The 23,183-nt window shown below is 44.3% G+C and overlaps 1 protein-coding gene across 2 annotated transcripts; it reads right to left on the bottom strand.

The window, feature by feature from the left end:
* Positions 1–17: 17 nt before the first annotated feature.
* camsap3 (calmodulin regulated spectrin-associated protein family, member 3) lies at positions 18–22,909 on the bottom strand. 2 transcript variants are annotated; one of them, XM_086132079.1, is made up of 18 exons: positions 22,439–22,579; positions 16,018–16,283; positions 9,039–9,179; positions 8,528–8,623; positions 8,194–8,226; positions 7,405–7,543; positions 7,179–7,318; positions 6,995–7,079; positions 6,588–6,630; positions 6,445–6,500; positions 5,902–5,968; positions 3,821–5,831; positions 3,630–3,748; positions 2,952–3,244; positions 2,788–2,881; positions 2,421–2,539; positions 1,937–2,055; positions 18–1,849 (listed from the first exon to the last, which is right to left on the bottom strand). In XM_086132079.1, exons 1-18 carry the CDS (start codon positions 22,563–22,565, stop codon positions 1,550–1,552), a joined length of 4,248 nt encoding a protein of 1,415 aa, XP_085988205.1. In that variant the 5' UTR covers positions 22,566–22,579; the 3' UTR covers positions 18–1,549. The 2 variants fall into 2 exon arrangements, with proteins under 2 accessions (XP_085988205.1, XP_085988204.1); XM_086132078.1 differs by lacking the exon at positions 8,194–8,226 and having other exon boundaries at positions 22,439–22,909.
* Positions 22,910–23,183: the final 274 nt, after the last annotated feature.

The raw sequence follows: 23,183 nt of genomic DNA, 5'->3' as shown, positions 1-23,183 counted from the left end.
ACAACAAAAGGTGACAATGATTTTTAAAATGATTTTTATTCTGGTCTAGATGCCAAGGACAGTCGATGAATGAAATAAGCACACGTACTGGCACAGATTTTATGACGGAAAAACAAAAACGCGTGTCATGACACTTTAAGGAGAGGGGGTGTGGGGGGAAGAAACACTACCCGAACCGACAAAAGTACATTAGTAGAACCTGAAATTAAACATCCAATCTTGAGCACACTAAATAAATAGACCCCCCCAACCCCACAAGGTGCCAAGGATTTTAGGGAGGGAGGATTGCACAGAATCAAAATAAAGTTACCACATACTACTCTTGATAAACAAATAAATACACACATCCATTGTCCATGTGCACACTTTTTTTTTTAATTTTCCCGTCTTCACATCAGTATTCAAATGTCATTCATAATAACACACGTTGGAGGCAGCCAGTGATTTTTAAGAGGCGGGTATAATGGGGGTAAATTTACCATGGCAACTCCATCACTGGCAACTACAATTCTTATCGTAAAAAGTTTGGCCATTTTACATTGCCCAAGTTTTACATGAAGGAGTCTAAATAGACTGAGTAGCATAGATTTAGGGCTGCTACAGTCCAGAATAATCCTTCATCTAGAAGCCTGGACAAACAAGAAGGGAATAAATTGATGGAAATTCACAATCTCCCCAGCAACAAAAACTTTCTCTCTCACACACATTTGATCCCAACCACACAAATAACCAACACTAAAGCAGCAGACTAGCTTATTCCGATCTTACAAAAGGGAAATATGCAGCTTTTATTTTGAAGCAAATTATCCTTGAAAAGAAAAGTGATCAGCATTCATTATGTGTCAAATCAGCATTGGTTAGCAGAGTACAAACACTAGCCCTCCTGCATTGTTTTCTTTCCAGTTGTGTTTCTCCGGATAAGCGCACCACGTGTCAATCGAGGAAAAGTCATCCAGCAAAAATGAGTAAAAAATTAACATCCAGATGTCTTACAGCAGAACGAGTCGAGTGCACAGGCGGCGGAATCAAACGCACACCACTTCCATGGTTGCGCATGCCCCACATTCATAAGAGAGCCGTCTTTTCCAGATGTGACCTCCTGCTTCAGTCATATCTGTAGTGATTGAGGCCTAGAGAGGACAAGAAAAGGCAGCAAAAAAAAAAAAAAAGGGGGGAAGCCGGAAGGAGAGGCGTGGGAACATCTCCGGCCCTAAATACTGTCGCACGAAGGCAAGGCAGTGAAGTTGTCTCATCTGAGTCTTGGGCCAGGGAAAGGCAAAATAGATAAAGGAGGCGAGGAAAGCCACGGAATGGCCCAAGTCAAGAAAATTCTGGGGGGGGGGGGGGTTTCTCCCCGCATACAATCATCAATCCGGGAGCTCTGAGCGGGGAAGCAATCAATAGGATTCATCCATTTTCTTGGCACATAGTGTTGATTGTTCTCATGGTCCTCAGTCACTCCATTTGTCTGCTACTAATCTCTAAAAAATAAGCAAGAAGTAGTTCCCCAGACTGGCCAGAATAGAAAACCTGAATAGCAATAGTATGTTCATTTTGGGGTGCTGAGCTTCTTGGGAGTTCCTGGGCGCTTTTGCCAGAAGTGTCCGGGGATGGTGATGGCATCCACGCTCATGGACATGGTCTTGGACGGGATGGCGGTGAACTGCTTGCGGTCGGAGCTGTACTTGTAGATGGACTCCACCATGTCTAGCGTGATGACGCGCGGCCCGATGCCGGTGAGCCGTGACATCTCTTCTGTTTCAGGGTTCATGGTGTACACGGCCCTGAACTGGCAACTGGAGTCCCTGAAGAGGATGAGGAAATGGTTGGCCGTGCTCTTCTCCATTTCCTGCAAAGGGAGAAAGGGAACAAATGTAGAACACATATTACGATGAACCTCAATTTTGGACTCTGACACAATCAACAGATGGCTCACCTCTACAATCTTGTTTTTCTGGGGTTCGTTGACCTTGCCGGCCAGACAGCAGCGGGAGATAGCATTATGGATGATGAACTTGTTGGACTTGAAGCTTGGCTCCTTATATAGCTTTGGTCCTGAAAAGAAAAAAAAAATACATATCTGACCTGACTGAAAATATAACTAGAATGTATACTGTACAAAACCATCATAAAACACTGGATCACAGTTCCTTTAAGTTTGGAGTATGCATCGCTCCCTATGCTTGCATGAGTTATCTGGCTTCCTGTCGCATTTGAAAAACATGTCAGAAGACGAAATTGTCCAGAGGTGTGAATACAAGTGCGAATGGTGGCTTGTCTTAATGTGCCCTACGATTGGCTGATGATCACTCAGGGGTGTACTCCAACTCGCAACCATATTCAGCTGAGATGAGCTCCAGCTCAAGTGCTGTAGAAAATGGGTGGATAGGCGGACAGACATTTCGGACCATGCGTCCTACCTGTGTACTCTGGGATGGAGGCAGTGGAGGAGACCGTGGAGCCGTTCTCCCATTCCCTGTCACCGTTGTGAGCACTCATTCGTCTTGGCGACATGAGCCGGGAGGGAGAATGGGAACGACTGGCGAGAGGAAAGGAGAAGCTTAGTGCAGAAAGCGATTTTCAATTGGTGATGAATCAGATACCCGATTTTATAGCCGATATTAGCTCTTTCAAAATCGGCCATTTTTTTTCTCCCCGCTCCCCACACCCACATTAACACATGACAACGCAAGACAAAGATTATGCCATTCAAACATCCACCCCACAAGAAAAAAATAATAAATCCATATCGGTCAGGCCCTTTGGAATCATGTGGTTAAGTGCTACCTCGTAGATCTCCGGACACTCAAGCCTCCAGAGTCATTCGCCATGGAGGACAAGTTCATGGTCGAGTGGGAGTACACTTTGTTCAGCCTGCTTCCTACAAAGACAAAAAGCAGATTCGAAAAATAGCTACATGGGAATAATATGATGAAATAATTACTAGTTACCCAGGAGACCCTTGACTGGGCTATGTGCGAGGGCCGAGTCGTCCCTGAACACGGTCTTGGGTCTCTGCTTCTTCACACCGCGCACCGTGGTGGGCTTCTGCCTGAGCACCTTGTCTAGGTCCTCCATGATCTTCAGCTGCTGTCTGCGCTCATATTCCTGCCGCGTGAATTCTCCCCTGCGCTGCGGGGTTCCCTCAGCTGAAGGTGTATGCGATGTCGGAGGAGTCCCGGGGGTCTGAGGCTTGTCCTCGCCCTTATTGCCCCAACCTTTGATGACCATCCACTGGGGCTTGCTGAGGTAAGGACAGAAAATAATGGGACATTTTTTTAACCATGTTGAAAATTCAGTCATATTTTCATTCAGGAAAATTAACTCATAGATCCAAACATGTTTTGGGAATGTGGAAGGAAGCCAGATTAATCAGAGAAAAGACACGCAAGCATGGGAAGAACATGCAAAGTCCATACAGAAGGAGGAGACAAATTCTAAGTACCAGTTCACCATGCTGCTTGCCCATTCTTTTAAAAGAGCGAAAGTTAAAATTTTCTAGATGTAAAAAAAATACAAAAAGGTTGCTTTAAGGCCTTGTTTGTAGATTCATGGAGTCAATGCCTTTTAAGACTTTTTAACACACAGAAAGCCTTTATTTTGTGTAGCGTATGGCAATCAAGTCTCACTTGGATTCTTTTTCCTGCTCCTGCTTGCGTCTCTTCATCTCCTCTTTTCTCTTCTGCTGTTTCTCCAGCAAGGCAGCTCTCCTCTGCGCCATCTCATCCTCAGTTCGCTCCTTTTCATCCTAATAAGAAGGACCCGTTTTAAAACAGGAGCAAGTAATTAAGCTCACGCAAAGCAGCTTTCAGTCTCCAACCTTGAAGAAGAAGCCGACCCCTGCTTTCGCCTCTGGCGAGTCGGCGAAAGGATCGGGCACTTGGTCTTCCTCCTCTGCATCATCTCCTTGCAGGGAAGACAGAGAGATCTCGATGAGGCTACTCCGTTTGGAGTCCACGACCGCGGGCGGGGCGTCACTTTCAAAGGAACACTCCGACGGGGCACCGGAGCTGGAGCCCCCTCCCGCCGCTCCCTCCTTCCTGTTTGTGTGAGAGGCTCTCGGGTCCATGTCCGAGCTGAATATACTTTCATAGTCATTGGAACCTGCTTCGGACAGAGCGTCCTCCGCGGGGAGACGCGGAGTCGGGGTGGGCGTCGACCCGGGGGTGAGCGTCGCTGTGGAAACGGGCGTGGTTGCCAAAGAGCGCAGTTCGTCAAAGCTTGCAGAGTCCCCGATGGAGAACGTGGCGGAAGTCTGGATTTGATATTGCGAGGGGTTCACGCGACGAAGGTGCGGAATGCGGTCGACACTTTGCGGTGTATTAATGACCCTCGATAGAGCCGGGAGTCGTCCCTCTGAGGGGCGACCGTGTTTGGGGCTCTTAGGTGGCACGGACTGAGTTCTACGATGGGCCACTTGAGGAGACTTTGGAGGGTTAATGTGGTTTGTGAGCTTGCGGGATGGCGACGGGGAGGCTGAATTGAAGTCCCGGGTGGATTCCTGTGAGAGGCGTGCAGAGGAGGGGGACTGGGTGGAGGTCTTGGGGCTGGTAACCCAGGATTTGTTGCCGGCAGCTTTCTTCTGAACGAGTTGGTTCTGCTGCTCGGTGAGCCGTTGCATGTCACTTTGAAGCGACGTGAGAGCTGCGGTCAGCTTGGATACAGCGTTGTTATATTCCCCGAGTGGCGCTGCTGCTTTTTCACCAGGCGTACTCGTCGCCTTCTCTTTGGTGAGCCCGTGTCCCCCTTTGACGTGACTTTCACGCTCCACTGACACGGGCTGCTCTTCATTCTCCACGCTTGCCAGTCGTTCCTCAAGCGTCAACCGAGCGAGGTCTTCCTCGGTGGAGGAAGTGCTGACCTGGCCTCCTTTCGCCTCGCCATCTTCCACGCGCTCCTCTTTCTTCAGCTGTAGAAAGGCACTCTTGCCCAGTTTTTGCCGATGCTTGGCAAAGATGGCCTCGATGCGCTTCTTCTGGGCCTCAATAGCCCGCCGCTTTTCCTCCAGACGAACCCCGAGCTCTGACATTTCGTTAGTGAGCTGAGGGCTCTTACCGGGGCTGTCTTCAAATTTTACATCCCACGTGGTCGCATGGGGAACAGTCGGCTCACTGGTTTTGCGAGAGTCTCCGCTTTGCTTCTTTTTGCGTTCCGCAAAGCTGGTCATCTTCACGCCACTGTCCAATCCCTCCTTACTACCGTGTCTATCCGACTGGGAGCCGGCTCCAGGTGTGCCTGGCACGGACTGAGCCCGCGGTGTGTCCTCCGACGCATCCGAGTCCACGCTGCCGTCTCTTAAGACCGAGTCGTCATCACGTGAACATTCAGAAGTATTTCTGGTTCGAGGGGGCTCTTTGGACTCCCTCGCAGGCCGATGCATCATTCCCGAGTGCGTCGGCGCAGAGCAACTGACGGGCGTAGACTTTCTGTGATGTCCGACACTGGCGGTGTTGTCCGGAGAGTGGAGGTAGAAACCGTCTGGAGCGCCGTCGGGATGTAAGCGAGGTTCCATCTTTTTCTCATTATGAATGATCTGAAGGGCCTCTTCGATGGTCGGCAGCTCTCCCGGTTCAGTCGCGCCGATGCCATTCTCCGCAGATATTGGTTGATCGGGACTCTGGGTGGACCAGGAAGCTCTGTGGACGCCATTTGAAGCGGTCGGTTTGCTCAGGTGCACGGGAGGTGTGAAGGGTGACCGAGTCACATTTGGGCTCGTTGGATGAAGCTGGTCCGAGCTCGCGGATCGCGTTATCACAGGGTCGCCCATCACAATGTCCACGTCGCTGTCCAAGCCGAAAGGAATGCTGAAGGATACCGCTGACAGGGGGCGGCTAGGCAGAAAAGAAAGTGAGTGTAGGTACAATTAAAACGCACCGTGTTGACTTAGTTGTGAATACGCACCTTTTCTTGCTCCGCGTCTTTCCAACTCCTTCTAAATGAGACATTGAGGTAGACTGATTCAAACACCCTACGTAAAGTGGAATACACGCACGCACACACACACACGCACGCACACACACAAAGTAAAGGCATGCACGAAAACAGGGATGCACACTGAAACAGCACACATGAGAAGGCAACATGCAGAATTTGTAGACCGTTTCCGAAGTGAAATGAAAGCACTTTTGAGATAATTCTGCAAAAGACACAGAGTAGTTGTTCGGCTTGTCCCATCAAGGTCGCCACAGCAAATACCCTTCCTGATGCAACTCACCTATATTTATCCAGCATTGGGACTGGCGATGGCCAGTAAAAGGTATGATTTCAATTAATCATGTCAAAACAAATCATATAATGCCGCGAGCAAACACGAGCGCTTGAAACATGTTTCAAATGTGGACATATTGAAGTAATTCATTGGCTTTGTTCATAATTCAAGCTCTTTTCAAACCACGTAAATTCAAGTATTTTATTTCAAATTTTACATCCGTGCCACAATCTCACCTGATGCAGGGGAGGAAATTGGGAGAAAGGGCTTCTTTAAGATAGAAGGAGAAGTGCTGTAAAGCAGAAAAAAAGTCAGTTCCTTAAAATAGCTTCATAAAATGGACATGTAGAATTCAGTTTGTATTCATGAGGTAACTCACCCATTGTTGCTCACACCCCGTGGCGTCGATGGTGCGCAGCCATCTAATGCAAAAGAACACAAACGGCAGATTTAATGGCAAAAATCAACGACGTGGTCCTCAGTTCATAATGGACTTCTGTTTCTACGATGGCAGTGCGTGCAACCCGACTCGGTACGGAAGTCACATTGGGCCACAATCCATCACTAACCTATGCTAGCGCAATAATAAAGTCAGAGCTACAGGAAATGTTTGTTTGAAAAACACATTTAGCTCATAAACACACAAAAAAAAACAAAAAACATGAAGGTATTCTTACGCCCCTGCAGAAACGAATTGATTCATTCATCACGGTGGTACCATTGTCAAGTGAGAACTTCCGGAATGACAAAATATTCCTAAATTATCAGTAAAAGATTGACACCTACCTAATCTGTCCACTGGTTGAACAAAGTCTGGCCTTTGTACTTCAAACCAGTGGAGCAGCTCTGCTAGAAAGCTCAGAATGTTGACCTGAATAAATCACACAAAAATAGACAGGGGGGAGAAAAAAAAATTAGGCACGTAATATTTTTTCATGCGATGAACCGTCAAGAGGATGAATGTCAGTACCCGAAACGCTTCTGGCGAATACAGCAAATCCTCCAGGGCCAAGTGGCAGCAGCTCTTCAGGCAGCTGTCACAGAACTCACGGATGAACTGCAGGTTGTACAAGCTGTCGGTGGCCGACATGGTCTCCTTCATGCAAACATCTATACGGAGAAGAAAAGAAAATAAATTAAAATGATGAAAACACCCTGCACAGATCAGGTGCGAATAGGCTGTCTGGTTTTGGTACCTTCAAGTCGTAGCAGGCCGGGGCAGTAGTAATGCAGGACAGCAGCGATAGCACAGCCATTAGACAGGTCTCGGACTTCATTCACCACCGGGAAAATGGGTGTCTGTTTGGACTGAACTTTATCCTTTCTGTAGCGAAGCTGAAAGGGACCAAAAAAAAAAAAAAAAAAGCAATGAGTCAACTGGTTAGTGACATGGCATGCTGAAAAATGCTGTGGCTAAACTAAAATAACACATCACAGCGTGACATGATCTTTGTTTAAATACATACAAATATTGTGATGAATTTATTTTGTAGTTTAGTTGAAAAAAAAGAAAGACTTGTGCATCATATAGACTCGCAACGCACGGAGTAAAACTTAATGTTTTTCGATTTTTGATGATTGTAGCTTGCAGCTCATCAAAAGGTAAAATTCAACAGAAATGAGAATACTGTATTATATCTGAATAAATGTCTTGTCCCGTTTTCTGTAGGGGGGAAAAGTAGGACAAAGTAAAGTTGGGACGAAAGCAAAACGTTAAGGGAGTGAGCACAAATTCCTAAATGTTAAACAAACCACCGCTGCTATTAGCATTCAAACATGTGCAGACATGCCGTGCATGCACTTGGCCATCATGCACCCACTTGCAGGTTAATCAAGTGTGTACTTGCAGAACTCAAATTAAATGTAGCAAAAGATCAAGATAAAAAAAAAAAAAAAGAGCAACCTAACCTGTCGGACATTTGATGAGGACACTGGAGGGATGGAGGTAGAGGGGAAAAGGAACAGAGGAAAGAAAGGGAACTTACAGGAACTAGTTTCCAGTACCAGCGTGTAGGACACTGTCAAGGAGGCATTTAAGGACAGGACAGGAAGGCGACAGAGAGGAGAAAAAGGAGAAATGGAGGACAGGGGCACAAAGAGAGATTTAAAGGCTGACAGTAAAGGAAGTAGCAGTCATACAACAACAAAGGGTCGTGGTGCTTCTTTTCTCTCAGATTTATTTTGTAACGGCATATCAATGTGCTGGTGCAAAATAATAAAAGATTGTCACCTTACAAATGTAGCAAAACCAGAAACAGATTTACAAGCGTGTTTGGATGTGACGCCAGAGGACGAAAGATGCTGTCATGGAATACTCACAGCAGGTTGAAGAGGTTGGGGCTCACTCTCAGTGATGGCCTGGAATGTTTGTTCACTTTGGGCTCCTTCCGTTAGTTCCCTCAGCTTTTGGTTGAGCTGAAGGTGTGCATCAAAACAACAAGTATCCGTTTTTGATGGTGCTGATCAAGTAACAGGTGAGCTGGAGGCTAACGCAGCTGACTTGAGGAGTACAGACTAGGTCGCCGACCAATCACTGGGTACAAATGGACAACTTTTCACACTTAGAATCACACCTAGGGACAATTTAGAGTTTTAAATGAACCTAACATACATGTCTTCACGGGTAAAAATATAAAAACTTTACTTTGCTTGACTCTACCCTGATACTACAGAAATGTGTTATTCTCTAATAGTGTCCAACAGCACTGACAAGTACATTTGAGGTCTTTGCTTGTTACAATACATGAGAGCTATATCAAAACATCAGTTTGACTCATTTTATTGGGGGGGAAAAAAATACTGTAAGTGTAGCCAAAAGTCACTGACTCACCGTGTTTACCCAGTGCAGTACAGCATCTTCCCAGCTCGAAGTCCCACCCAGGAGCGCTTGAGAAGCGCCTGTCTTCACCGTCGTCACTGTCTCCGAGGCTCCCACGGCCATCAGGGCATCTATCACGGCCAAGTGAGCACTCTGCAAGGGGTGGGAAAGAACAGGGTCATAGACACTTAATAATAATTCAACAGTGGCTAGCTATGCAGTACAAAACAAAAGCCCATAAACATTGTTCATACTGTATTAATTTACACAGAGCATCCTGCAGGCGTCACTAAAAGCGACATGTGAGTCAGCAGAAACACTGTCAAGGTCCTAAAGAAGCAAACACGTCAGTTGAAGCGGGTGAACTTTGGACTTGTATGTGTTCTATCGTTAAATCATTACATTGGAAGCGGATCAGCAATATGGTTACACATATGCTTGTGTGTGTGTGTGTGTGTGTGCGCGCCGGGGGGCTGGGTTTGACACTCATTCCTCAGCTGCTTCCGGCTTTCTCTTTTGTAGCGCAAAACATGACTCATCAAGCATTGTTTGTATTTATAGTTACGTCACAGACTCTACATAGTTTGTCTTACTCTAGGACTGAATGCATTTTCTCATACCCGTGGAATGACCAGAGCACATTAAAAGACAGCTCAGATTGAATGTTTCAACACTAAAAACCTTTTAGCTCATGAAGTGTTTGTGCTTCTTGTGCGCCATCAGCTATGCTATATTTGCTGTCAACAGACTCTGACATTTCAGATTTTCAGGTGTTCTTCCATAGCGCCAAAAATTTTCTGATAGCTGTGAGACAATAACAATGTGGCCATTTTTAAAAGACGGGGGAAAAATGATTTTTTTTCCACTGTTCATTATTTCAAAACGCCACTATTAATTTCCATACTATGCAAACACATGTATGTGAGTGTGTGTACATTATATATATCTCCTATCACACCAATGTACATTTTCTTATTGTAGGTGAAGTAGTCGCTAATTATATTACATATGGCACGCCTCCCCTACAGATAACCGAAGGAGACAAATTTAGCGAGCAAAGTTCCTCAACATGATGGCTGCAGCATGTGTAGGTCGTTGCATTCTTTTACTTCACAACTGGATTGCATTAAATTCTACACGCTGCATCTTTGAAATCAAAACTCAAACTGGTGGGAAAAGAGGAAACTCTTTGCCATGAAAAATGTAAAGGCAAAGAGTTTCATTCTTTTCAACAGCCCAACAAGACCCGCCTCACCTGAACGACAACATCAGCTTTCTAATTAATTGCCACAAACAGCATATTCTGGTCATGGGTCCATTCTTCAGTCCTGAGCCTAATCTGTGCAACTCTGTGCCAGTTCCCTTCAACACGGCATTAATTCCACTTTACAGACGAGACATTCCTACATGGGATGGGGAAAGGACAGCGAGGGATGGTGGCGGTCCAGCTGCGTGCGTGCATGCATGCATGCATGCATGAACCTCGTCCGCCAAAATGCTGACCTTTGCTGGTCACATGCCAGCAAGCGCTTGTCTGACAGTTTTAGGTAACGCTGTGTGGATGCACTGGCCCTTCCTGACTTGGTGGCCAAGGGCAGGAATGCCTCTTCCACATCTGCGGGGAGCTTTTCTCGCAACTGCGGAAATGATGCGCTGCAGCAGCAAAAAATAGGACAAATGGAGAGGGGATGCTGATGAAAGACTGCATAATCCTCTGAGCAGATCACGATTCAACCTAGCCACGGTTATGATAATCACTTTTACTAAAAATATTTAATTAATTAATATTATATATGCTCCGGTTTCCTCCCACATTCCAAAAACATGCATGTCAGGCTGATTGGACGTTCTAAATTGTCCCTAGGTGTGAGTGTGGGCGTGGATGGTTGTTCGTCTCTGTGTGCCCTGCGATTGGCTGGCAACTGATTCAGGGTGTCCCCCGCCTACTGCCCGGAGATGGCTGGGATAGGCTCCAGCACCCCCCGCGACCCTAGTGAGGATCAAGCGGTTCGGAAAATGGATGGATGGATGGATATTATATATATATATATATATATATATATATATATATTTTTTTTTTTTTTTGGGGGGGCAAATAGGATTTTATCCATTTAGTATTCCAGCGAAAACATAAAAATTACAGTGGGAAAATTTGGAACGCTGCAAGGAAGAAAAAAAAAGAGAAAAAGATGATCACAAGAGTAGTGAGAGAAAAATGCTGTCATAGTACAAGAAAAAAAATTATAAGAAGCTATTTGCACGATTACAACGTATATTGTCATCATTTTAGACTACCTGGTAATAGATAAATGAATAAACAAACATATCATAACACGCTTTGTTCGTCCACACCCAGCAGATGTAGCAACGGGAGATGAGAGCAGAAATAAACAAGACAGACTGGCAAGAGTGAAGAGACGAAAATCAATCACAGGAGTGCTTCACGAACAACAGTGCAAAATGAAAGTGTGGGGGGAGGACATGGGGGCTGTTTGTTGGTAGAATCGGCCCACTCAGAACTATGCCCCCCCCCCCCCCCCGAGTTCTGAGTGGGCCGGTCCAGCCTCCCTAATGAGAGGCGAGCGAGGAGCCACTCTAGAATGTATGAGGCAGAGGCTGCCAGATCACCATGACAACCAGCCAGCTGACCCACAATGCATCTCAACACGAGCCTTGGCTCCTCCAAGCAAATAATCTCCACGCTCCTGTCTGTCAAGTATCAGTTCCTTGGTGACCCATGTGACATTTGTGCTCGCCCCATTAACCTCAATGGAGCAATTGGCAAAAATACGCATGTCAAACTGTTGCAGCAATAGAAGCAAACAAATAACAGCAGGTCATTCGTTTTGGCTCATTAAACAAGATTATGACGAGGGCACGCCCTGATTCTGTCTGAAATATGACTTAACGAGACATCCCCCAACGCCGCGCAACCCCCGCTAGTGCCCAGTGAGGGAGAAGCAAACACGGATCAAGCCGGTCTGGGGGGCCTAATGGGGGATTGTGCATGGGAGCGCACATGTACAGTATGTTATTTAACCTTTGTGTGCAGTTTTCGCAATGAATGATTAGCACAAGTATTGGGACAGATGGGGGGGGGGGGGGCAAAGTACAACCCGCGGGCCACACATGGTGGTCTTTAATCTGGCCAAACACGTGTTTGCATTATTATTAAGGGTTCTGGAATATTTGTTGTGCAATTTTAGATAGTAAAATAAACTATTTTAAATATAGATTCAACTTTTTTTAATTGTTAAATCATTTTTCTTCACACATATTTAAAGCTATTTCTAATAGACAATTTGACTTTATACTTTACATAAAATACTTGGTTAATTTTACTCGGCGCAATCAAAAACCAAAATATTAGTAAAATCAACCATTAAAAAATATATAATTATTGGTCACTTACTGTAAACAAAAAAAAACTGTCAAACAACTGCATGAATACATATTAAACATGTTATCAATTTTAGTTTATTGAGTAAGCAAAAAAATGTATTCGTATATTGACCATTATTTTCTTTATTCAATTATTTGTTAATTTATTGTAAATAAAATAAACAAGTGTACACATGGAATTTTTAAAATTTACTATAAATTGGGTGATTAATTACTCATTAAATTATGAATACATGAAAATATAGGAGTGAATTGTTTAATTCTCAAAATAAACTATTTTACATACACATTTTAACACATTTTAATTCTTTTTCTTCATGTACAAACGAGTTGGCCCACCTGTCCATTTTCCCACCCCTGAATCAACATTTTCAGCGATTCCATCTGAAGTCGCCTGGACTTGACTGGTCTAAAGTTAGGAATTTAAATAGAGTTGCCCAAATGGTCTATAACCAACATGGAGGAAAAATAAGATCAAACGTGATTGACTGAATAATCAATTACAGTGATTCTCATCCCTGCCAACACTGCAGTGTGTTTAAATAGCCAATAAAATAAAACACTGCACACCGCTCTTTTCACTGTAAATTAAAATGAACCAGATCCGTTTGATGTTGGTGTGTGGACCCCGTGAGGGTTGGTCTGCTGTGCCATCCAATCACGGGTCAGGGCGTTCAGTCTGCCTGGCAGATTATCTCTAATCTTCACATATCTTTACCCTCAATCTGAGGAGCTACAGAGACCAGGCCTTCACCAAAAAGGGGCAGGACAGTGCAAGTGAAACACACACAAAAATAACTTCCCTTTCAGGAGGAATGCGCTGATAGTGTTGACACTGTTGTTTTGGTGGAACTTTTATGCAGTATATTATCAAAATCTATGCAATTCCACTTTGGCAGCAATGGATGTGGTAGGTAGCTAAATAAAATAAAATTAAGGAAACAAGTTGAAACAAACTAAAACTTTGTTGATTCCACACCGGCTTTAAGGATATATCTTCAGAGAAACACACATGAGCATTTCAAATAATTACATGCGAGCCTGCATTTAGTTTCCGCCAAAATAGTTAGTGATTTCACTGTTCAGTTAAACAATTATTCGGTTGAAAGCTGTCACGTAATGTTAAAAACAAAAAACAAAAAAAAAACTATTTGTGTGGTTTCAATGAGCCGTGACGATTTGTCTTTTGTCCCACTCTGATATACATATCGTGCGGCCTATCGCTTTATAAACAGCAGATATGTGGAGATTGTTAATGATGCTGCTGGTGCAGTCTAAAAATTTGTTTCCCATGGATCTGACCAAGATAAGTCTTAACTGACAGTGGCAAAGAGGTTTCCAGCCAGCGTTTCTTTGTGCTTTGCAGAAGTGCACCGCCTCACACAGAAAACGGCCTTCTCATCAGATTGTGTGACACACTTGATGCAAAGCTTTCATCTACGACTGATTGACGCTGCTCCAAAGCCGTTTATCGGGCAAGACCACCGCTGAAGCTGCATCCTTCACTGCGGCTGCAACCGTGACCCACTTTCCGCGGCTGCCAACGAGAGGCAGACTGGCTAAGGAGTAGGACGGACGCGGGAGCAGCTGCAGGGATGATGCAGCATGGACAGTAGCAGCAAAATAAAAATAAATAGCGTTTCGTGGTCAGGATTTGGATCGGAGGCATGCAAGCAACACAACGTAATTATTATAGCAACACCATGCATAAAAATCACCTCCTCCTATAACACTGTTGAGCCAAACATTCAGCTAATTTTGCTTTCCCAAAAGGTTACTATAAGTCTGCAACAATAAAGCACGCAGCGACATTTGTCTTTCACTTGATCCTTATGATATCAATCCATGGTGCTTGTGCCCTAGCAGCGTATGATTTACTGCGAAATGTTGGATCAGGATTAGCTTCCAAAGTATTATGCTGTGCCCTAATTCCTGGCTCTTTGAAAATCTGATTTCAATGAGCACTGCGAAAAAGGAAAAATGTGAAACATTTTCCACCATATCAAAGTTTCAAACAACGCACAGTGAAACAAGAAAATAAATCATAAATAATGCTATGTGACCGCGGTTCTATGACCAGCATTTGTCACAATTCAGCCAAATTGCTTAATTCAAATGGATTTATTAGTCTATTTTTTTTTAAATATTGATCTCATTTTAAAAAAAAGCTGTTTCCTTGGCCCGTTAGACAGGCTCATCTGTCAATTTTAAAAAGCTAATTTGAGCCTTCAGCCTAAACGTTTGCTTACCACTGATATCTTAAAAACAGGTTCCCACTGAGGAAGAACGTTGTTGAGACGTTACATGAGACCAAATTACCACGAAAACACTCAGCCCCTTTCAGACAACTTAATTGTTGGCTGATCTTCAAGATGCTGGTTTTCACAGCCGTGTGAGCGAGCGGGAGTGAGGGACAGAGAGAGGTACAATGTCATAAAAATAAATAAATAACATGAAGGAGGGGGACGAGACGAAAACCGTTTCTCTTGACTTGACTTACAATGCCCAGCCCAGGGTGTTCTTGCGACACACGATCCTGAGTTTCATCAGAACTGTTAGGCTATTGTATTGATCCAAGCATCCTTTGTAGTGCCTTCCACACACCCTGGAATACAAACCCTGACCCCTCTTGCACAAGCGAGAACACTATGCCTATGTATCAAGTAGGAACGCATACGCTGATACGTTCTGGTTAAACAAGCTCGGTGGCATGATGGTGGCGGACTGGTTTTTACTCTGGGTGAAAGAAGCTTGTGGCTGTGGTCGTGCTGGCAGCTGGATCCACTCATCCTCTCAGATAAGTAGAATGAGTATGGGGAGGGTGCTGTAAATGCGGAGGGGGAGGGAGCACGGATGAATGAGCAGGGGGTCTTTCTGGAGGTCCTTTAATCCCGCGAATCAAAGCATAAACAAGACCCAAATTCTACAGCCCACGCAACCAGTAGGACCAGTGGGTAGTCAGGCGGACAGCCTGATACAGAAGCCTGAGCAGTATGTACTTACGACCACTCTAATTCAAGGATTCAAATATTTATTTTATTTTGTTGATTTGGATTAATTTTGCTGGGTTGTTTCCTTATGCAAAATTTGAAATATATTGTATGCCCCAAAAACATGAAAATAATTTTCTAGTCATATCAACTCCCATGTAAATCCGATGTGCAACGAAATTCGGTACCACGGGTCCCAGATCAGCCCAATAAATCTCAGGACTTGTGAAACAGAAATAGAATAAGAAAATAAGAAAAACAAAATAAAGATAAAAATACTGATCTACATTTTTGAGAAGTACAGTGGGGATTATAGTTCTTCATGCCAAATTTTGTTAACCTAATTACGTTACATGGGATCAAATTTCATTTGATTTGAAATTAGAGCATTATCACAAAAGCCCGGCATACTGCAAACCGTAAAATAAGCCTTTCCAAGTGCGTTTCAGTCTAATAGACAAAAATGAGCACAAGGTGTCTCACAGGGCTCTATCCTAAGACCCTTTCTCTTCACCTGTGACACACCTACAGTATATAACCTAAAGTGAGTTGTTTCAAAAATATGACTCTTTGCATCATAATCATTAAATAAATGTTACCATTTTGATGGGTTTATGTTGCAGGTCTGCATCAGTCACTGCTAAGTCAGGCTCTTTGGAGACCAGGCTTCGGTTGGCGAGCAGCTGCAGCAGAGCGATGTTGTCTTTGGGCTGTGGGTCAGTGCGGCCAGTGCCGAACATCAAGAGGCTGTAGGTGCGGCAATAAAGCTCCGAGGACTGCAGGAGGCGGGAGACGGGAGGTTTAAGGTGTTCTTGCTCATACTGGTCACGGTAGAAGGGGTCTCGCAGCTCGGCCGGGACATTTTCTACCGGGAGACAAGAACATTTGGTTAAACAGTGCATAAACAAGCTAGAGGAGACGTACAGTGTAGTCCAGGGATGTGATCAAAACATACGCCCTAGTGGGTCCAGGGGATTTACATGACTGCCAAGCTCAAATTGTTGGGTGAGCAGTGCAAGTATCAAGGTCGGATGAGACGAGCTAGGAATTACTCACAGTGTGTGCGTACTGCTCTTATAGTGTGTGTGTGGTGTGCTCAAGATGACCAAAACAAAACCTGACAATATCACCACCGACAATTTTGAATCTCCTTGCCCATGGCAACATGGTGCCACAGGGCATGCAGACTGCCAGGAAATTGAAATAAGAACAGTAGTAGTAGGAGTAGAAGAAATGCAAGAAGCTTGGCTAACTGCTGACTCAGCTCATAAATAAAATGTGGAAAAGACTCACATTTGGCAAGATTCTCAGGATGTGTGTATCACGCTTTACAAGATTGTTTCTGACTCATTTCTTCGCTCAGACCTAAAATTTCAGAAGATTAACTCTAAATCGGACATGTCAAACTGGCAGCAGGCTACGAACTAATTCAAAATGTGCAGGATTTTGTAAACTATCACACGTGGAGGAGAAAACTAACACGGTCTGTTGCCTTAGAGTACATCGTCATAAATTGACAGGCTCGCTGACAATACCTTCATGTTATATCAGCTCCGACTGGTTTTCCTGCAAACAGATTACTGAAAACACATGCACACGTGACACACCCTATTTAAAACTGGTTCCTCCACATGTAGGCTAAACCAGAAGCAAACTCAAGTGAACCAAGATCCAAAAACATACAGGGGTATACAATACCTCATCCATTCAAAGGGTTTTGGGAATGAAAGCTGGAATATACTAAATAGACCTCTCGAATGATTATTTGGCTACACCCCTTTATTTCCACCTGAATCAAAAATATTCACAACACATTTGGGAAAATTCTTTCCACACTTCTCAGGGTCCAAAAGTCATGCCTTAGTGTGGATGGAATCGAATTTGAGAGGCAGACGTGGAAGCTAGAGCTAAAAAAATGACTCCAGATGCTTCCATCTTCACCTTCTGTTGGTGTCTCAATACTTTTGCCTCCGCGGTGTCTCGGCAGCAACCCACATATGAGGTCACGGGTGAACTGAAAGTGTGTCTGGGTCCTCTAGATTACACCTAAGTGTGTAAACAAACGAGACTCGTTGCTGTATAATGTCATGTAATCGTAAGTCACGCAAGCGATCCGCATGGTTTCGCGACAACAAAACACCCCGTTCCGCCGTTGAAACAGCGGCCATGCAGAGCCTCTCTGCATGTCATTCGCATTTTGAATAGACAAGTTGGGAGTCACATGGCTCGGTGTGTTGTGCTCCAAACTGCAGTGTCCACATTACCTCTGGAAACGCTGAGCAACACCGGACAAAAAAAAAAAAAAAAAAAAAAAAACTTGCCCAGAAGGCAAAGTAGGATGCAAATGCAACCACGTATTAGGCTGGTGAAAGAAGAGCTCCATAGATGACATTAGACACTGTGTCCCGACATGACAACCACTGCCGCTTATGCTGCTGGCTTTTCAAAAAACAATCGACAAAGCTATTTAAAAATCCAGCATCCACTGTATCAAACCTGACCGCCAATGCGTCGCGTGATGATAGAGGCCATGTGCCGTTGCGTGCTCGATATTGAGCGATTGAGCTTGCCTGCCGGCTCCCTTTGTCACAGATACCAGCGCTCTCGTCTCGGTGCAGTTCGACACATGCAAACGGGACACGCAGGCGACGGCAGAAACAACTTGAACCGCCGCGGCTCCGTAGAGTCGGCACCAGCTTGGCGCTGTCGCGTCAGCTTATACAAAAGAATTGGGACAGCTAACCATGACACTGAAGTGGAAGTGAAAATGGACAAAATATGGAGTCCGTTATGTTGTGGCCTTCCAAAAAAAAAAAAAAAAAACTACTCCCACAAGGTTGGAAGCATACAATTGCCCAAAATGCCCAAAAGGGATCAATGTGAACATCAATGAATGAATGATTAAAAGGTGTGCTGGTACTTCATACCAAGGACCATGTGAGTAGTGTAGTTCTGACAATAATATTAATGAACCTGGCTTTAACAAAATGCAGCTGAAACAATCCCTCAAACGACATCATTTGGCAGAAAAAAGAATGTTTCCATCCATTTTACTTTCCATCCCAAATTCATGCAAAGGTCCAAATGAAGCATCAGCACACACATTCCCACTTGGTGACGAACTCCTCATTTGGCCGCGTCCGTGTTTTATTTCACTCCTCTATTTTGCTTCAAATGCATCCTGTTTAGTCGTTCTCCATTTCCCACTGTGGCACTTTGACCCACATCTGACATCCGGAGGGGAATGCTGATGAAAATAATGCCCTAAAGAGGGGTACACGCATACAGGCAATCAATTTGAGTATCTTCTCTCCTTTGCAATCAAAGTAGGTTTGCCGCTAACAAATCTTGAGAATTGATTGTCCTCTCAAATATTCCATTGATTACTAGCATTGACAGAGAGAGCAAAAAACAGCAACAGATGAGCACAAGCGAATGCAACCGGGGAAACGGAGGAGTCTTAAATTATATTAAAGGCCGCAAGGCACAAGGAGGGCGTCGTCCTGTAGTGAAGACAACAGCATGAGGTTGCATTACACTTGCCCAAGAGGCGGGCCCACAGACAGTGCGACAGAATATATGCGAGATGATGGATTTGCTTTTGTATCCATTATGCTCACCAACAGGAGCGTCTTCGGGTTACACGGCAGCATATAAAAAGGCTTCGGTTTGTTGTGTAGCGCTTCTTAAACAGATCAATGATGGACCGCATTAGCATGAGACGCACTGTACACAGTGGCTGCAGGGCCAAGTACAGTATGCTAAAGGGTGAGAGGGTAAACAAGAGTAACAAGGTAGCATCCTGCTTACATCCGTGTCCCCCCGTCGACTCACCATGGCGACTGCTCTTGAGGGGATGAGTAATCGTTCTGAGAAGAGTAGAAGCACTTTGATAGCGAGGATGAGCTGAAGTCATATTGCAGGTTTAATTAAAAAATAAAACAATGACACGATAACAGATGTGACAAAATGTTAAGATCAATTTTTAACAGAACAAGTTAAATTTACACAACACTTGTTAAGTGATAACAGACTTCCCTCCAAGGCATACACACTACTTATCTTCTATGTAAGCGAATGGCGAGTACTGGTACATAATTGAACATTCTCAGGTTCTGATAGTGTACCCAGTGATAATCTATCAATACAATACAAAAGATGAGGATGATTATTTTTTGAATGCAGATTTAACATTCAGTGATTAACTTGTTTTTACATTTCAATGACAGTTGCAAATGTCCATTCGCAGTAGGCATTCGGCAATCAGGATTTTGGAGACGATCACTGAGTTTAAAGCTAACAATAACCGATCACTGATCTGATCAGAAGATCGATCGGTCTATCCAATCTATTGACTGTACGTACGATTGACTCCCGCTATTCGCAAGGGAAAATGTTAGCGCAAAACTTCCCCGGATTGATCATGATTGCGTTTGCTGCAATGTCTTATTTTCCGGATATGATCAATGATGTCACTGATCGATCCACAAAATAAGACATGACAACCGAGCACCGAGTATGGATTTTAAAAAAAAGTGATGATCCAATTCCGATCTATAAAACGTCTAATTCCAAGTATTTACCATAAGGAGGAACTGGTTGGAAATCAGAATAAAACAAGCTACAGTACTTCCCCCTTAAGCATGAATCACTAATAATAATAAGCCACCCAAGTCTTCTTGATAAACGTGTCAACTTAAAGGTTAGGCACACGTTGGCTAGAACAGGCGAATCAAGAGTTTCTGGTCTTGCTCCAGTGTAAACCCGTAAGTCGTCCTGAGTCACTTATCTGTCACATGACTTGTCAGCAGGCATCAAGGTTAGATCCAAAATTCCCTATTCGCGCACAATCACAACGGCCTTCACCTTGATGCAAAACATAGCTCTGTCAGGATAATAAGACATTGCCTGGTTTCTGAGCAGACAAACCAATGCATGGACTGTTGAAAACTAACAGGACACTTCGTTAAACCAATCGCAGCACGGAGAAAACATGGAAAACTCCACACAATATTTATTGTTTTTAGATATTTTTAGATAACGGTGACACAGGTGAACAAATTTGAACTCAAATTTGAACAATTTTTTTCATTCGCTGCTGTACGATCTGTGACTTTGAGCAGGCATTGCTTTGAAAGGCAGGGCCTTGTCTGGTGAGTGACGTGGGCGTCAGTGAACAAAAGTAGAACTGGGTGTTGAGAGCAAAGATTTGGGGCTGGCTGACCTTGAGACATTGTGTATGAATGTTTAGTGCATTATTATTTTGCTATTGTTTGTTCAATGAAGTGAATGAAAATGCATGGATGTCTGTATCTGTCCATGACTGCTTGTGGCGCCATTACAATACGACTCTCATCAAATTTAAATGAAATAAAATGCGCTATTTAAAGATGTACTACCCGGCAAGAAGACAGTTTGTTAAAAGACACAGATTGCAATTATGAGATTATTATGGTGGTGGATCTATAACACAAGTGGGTGGATCAAACAGCGTCTGCAGGGAACACCCAGTCTGAGTGCTGTGAAGTCCAACAAGGATCTGTGGGTGACGGTATTATCACACTTTAATTAGGATTTGGTCAAGCAAAGCACCAGACACCTCGGGCCTCTTCTCAGCATGCCTTTGTGTTATCCTCACTCAGAATAGACTTGATGTTGTCATCGGAGCAGCAGTGGTTGACTCAAGACAGAAAAACTACGATAGGAGCCAGTCCTTTAACCCTGCACTCTGGAGGACCGGGAAGTGACTTTGCCCCCACAGGGCGTGGCTAGGAAGGGGGTGGGGGAAGAATGGAGGGGCTGGTCAAGGCAAACACAGTAGCTACTGCCGGGAGATCCGGACCCTGGAATTGTGTAAGCAAGCCATGTTTTGTACAGAACATTCTACAATACTCACACCACCTCAAGTCGTTGTTAGTAAATCTGAATTAAGTGAAAAATATCCCAGCGTTCTAGCTGGAACTTTACAAAGATGTGTGGTGTGGCCCAAGGAGCTAGTACTGTAATGGTGTTTTTATGCATTTTAGGAATAAAGGCAGGGAACAGGATTATTTTTTCCACTGTTGTTTGCATTCTGCAACATTTTTTTTCCTAATTTGGTATACATAGAGATGTACAAGTTAGTGCTGATCCAGTTAAGATTGTTGAGCTTCATTTTCAGATATTGTCCAGTTTATTACTTTCCATAGCAATGAATTTACAGTTAGGAAAGGGTAAAATACAGCATACCAGGTTACCTAACGTAGTATTTTTTTAAGTGAAACCCTAAGTTTAGGCCATCTTAACAATGACTGTGTTCCCTTGCTGAGCCACTGCAACGATTGTTTTGATGATGAACCGCAAGAGTTCATGTGCTACAGGGCCTGTCAACCCACATTTTCCTTAATGTTGTGCAAGTACATAGAAATGCGTAAAAATAGTTGCCGATTTATATTTCTGATTGTTCGGCCTTGTTGTATGATTATGTGAAGCAGTTTCAGACATTCCATAGCATTGAACTAAAGGTTTACAGTTCAGTAACCGTAAAAGACAAATTTTCACAGGAGGGCGTTTATAGTGAAACCCTGAGGTCATGCAATTATACAGGACATACCTTCCCCTGCTAATTATTTTGATGATGAACTGCAAGAGTCAAGTGTTATAAGGGCCTGTCATTCCTGAGAGGCAGCACGTTATCCACGCCCAATGTGGCATGTCAAAAAGATTTCACACTACATAAAAGAATGCCTGGGGTGGGTTGACAGCCGCAGAAGGGTTAAAGGGTGGCCTGTTGCTGAAACAAAGACACCTTCGCCCTCAAAAAAAGTGAGCAGCAATTTGAAAGAGAACAAATTGTCAGTCCCACCAATACGCACTGAGGAGCGTGCTTTCCCCCCTTTCGTGTACGCCTCTTTGTGCTCTAAAATCGCTGAGTGAGATGTTAAAACGTTTCTCAGCACGCTAGAAAACCACATTAAAAACACGCAGCGTGATCGTAAGGGCGTTCAAGCTACATGCATCGTCCCGGGGCCTGTAACCTACCTGCACTGCCGTAGGACTTCGCCAACAACCAGGCGACACTTGAGCATATTTTCGCTTTAGTGGAGTCGTATAAATCCAATGGTTTGATATCGGGGACGACAAAAGTCTTCCTCAGGGAGTCCACCATGGCGGGGTTGTTAATTTAAAAAATACAATGCGGTACTAGCGAAAAAGGCCCCTAAAAGCGTGTACAAAAAGCTCTAAACAAGCATTGTCACTCCAGTCCTCACTGACGGCTGGGAATACGGATGTAGCTGAGGAATTAAGTCGGGCAAATATCCAGCCCGGAGCTGCTTCCAAGCCCGCTGAAGTCCTCCTTGTCGCGGTGAAAATTGCTCAAATCCTTCGCGGAACGCTCCTCCCGGCCAAAGCGTTGGACCAAGGAGAAGTTAAAGCGAACAAGGCCCCCAGTTTGTCTCCTTGTTCGACCGCATAGCTCTTCGTCTGTGTTGGTAGAGGTACATCGCAGAGCCCCGCCGCCGATGACGGATTACCAGGTAAACGCCGGCGACGTCACTCAACCGAGGGACCAATAGGAATGGAGATCGCGACAACGAGAGGCGGGATTTTCTTGTTGGGAACGTCGACGCTGATTTACAGGTGCTGTAGTTTCAGTAGTAGAAATATTGCTTTGGGAAATATACGCGTTTTATTCTCGAAAAATAAGACTAATTTTTTGGTTAATATTTGTCATATCCGTGCTTTTAATTGTCCCCAAACAAAGGCAGGAATGAGTCATTTTTGT

The sequence above is a fragment of the Hippocampus guttulatus genome, chromosome 16 (genome assembly GCF_054856545.1).
Source record: "Hippocampus guttulatus isolate MCC_2025c chromosome 16, RoL_Hgut_1.0, whole genome shotgun sequence".
Lineage (NCBI taxonomy): Eukaryota > Metazoa > Chordata > Actinopteri > Syngnathiformes > Syngnathidae > Hippocampus > Hippocampus guttulatus.
This window is presented reverse-complemented; position numbering and strand designations above follow the sequence as displayed.

Bases quoted from the DNA above. Each gene is read 5' to 3' on its own strand.
- camsap3 (XM_086132079.1), bottom strand. From the start codon at position 22,565: ATGGTGGACTCCCTGAGGAAGACTTTTGTCGTCCCCGATATCAAACCA. The intron at 9,180-16,017 runs GTAACATTTATT...CACCCCTTGCAG, and splicing joins AACATAAACCCATCAAAATG to AGTGCTCACTTGGCCGTGAT. The intron at 5,832-5,901 runs GTGCGTATTCAC...TTTTCTGCCTAG, and splicing joins AAGACGCGGAGCAAGAAAAG to CCGCCCCCTGTCAGCGGTAT.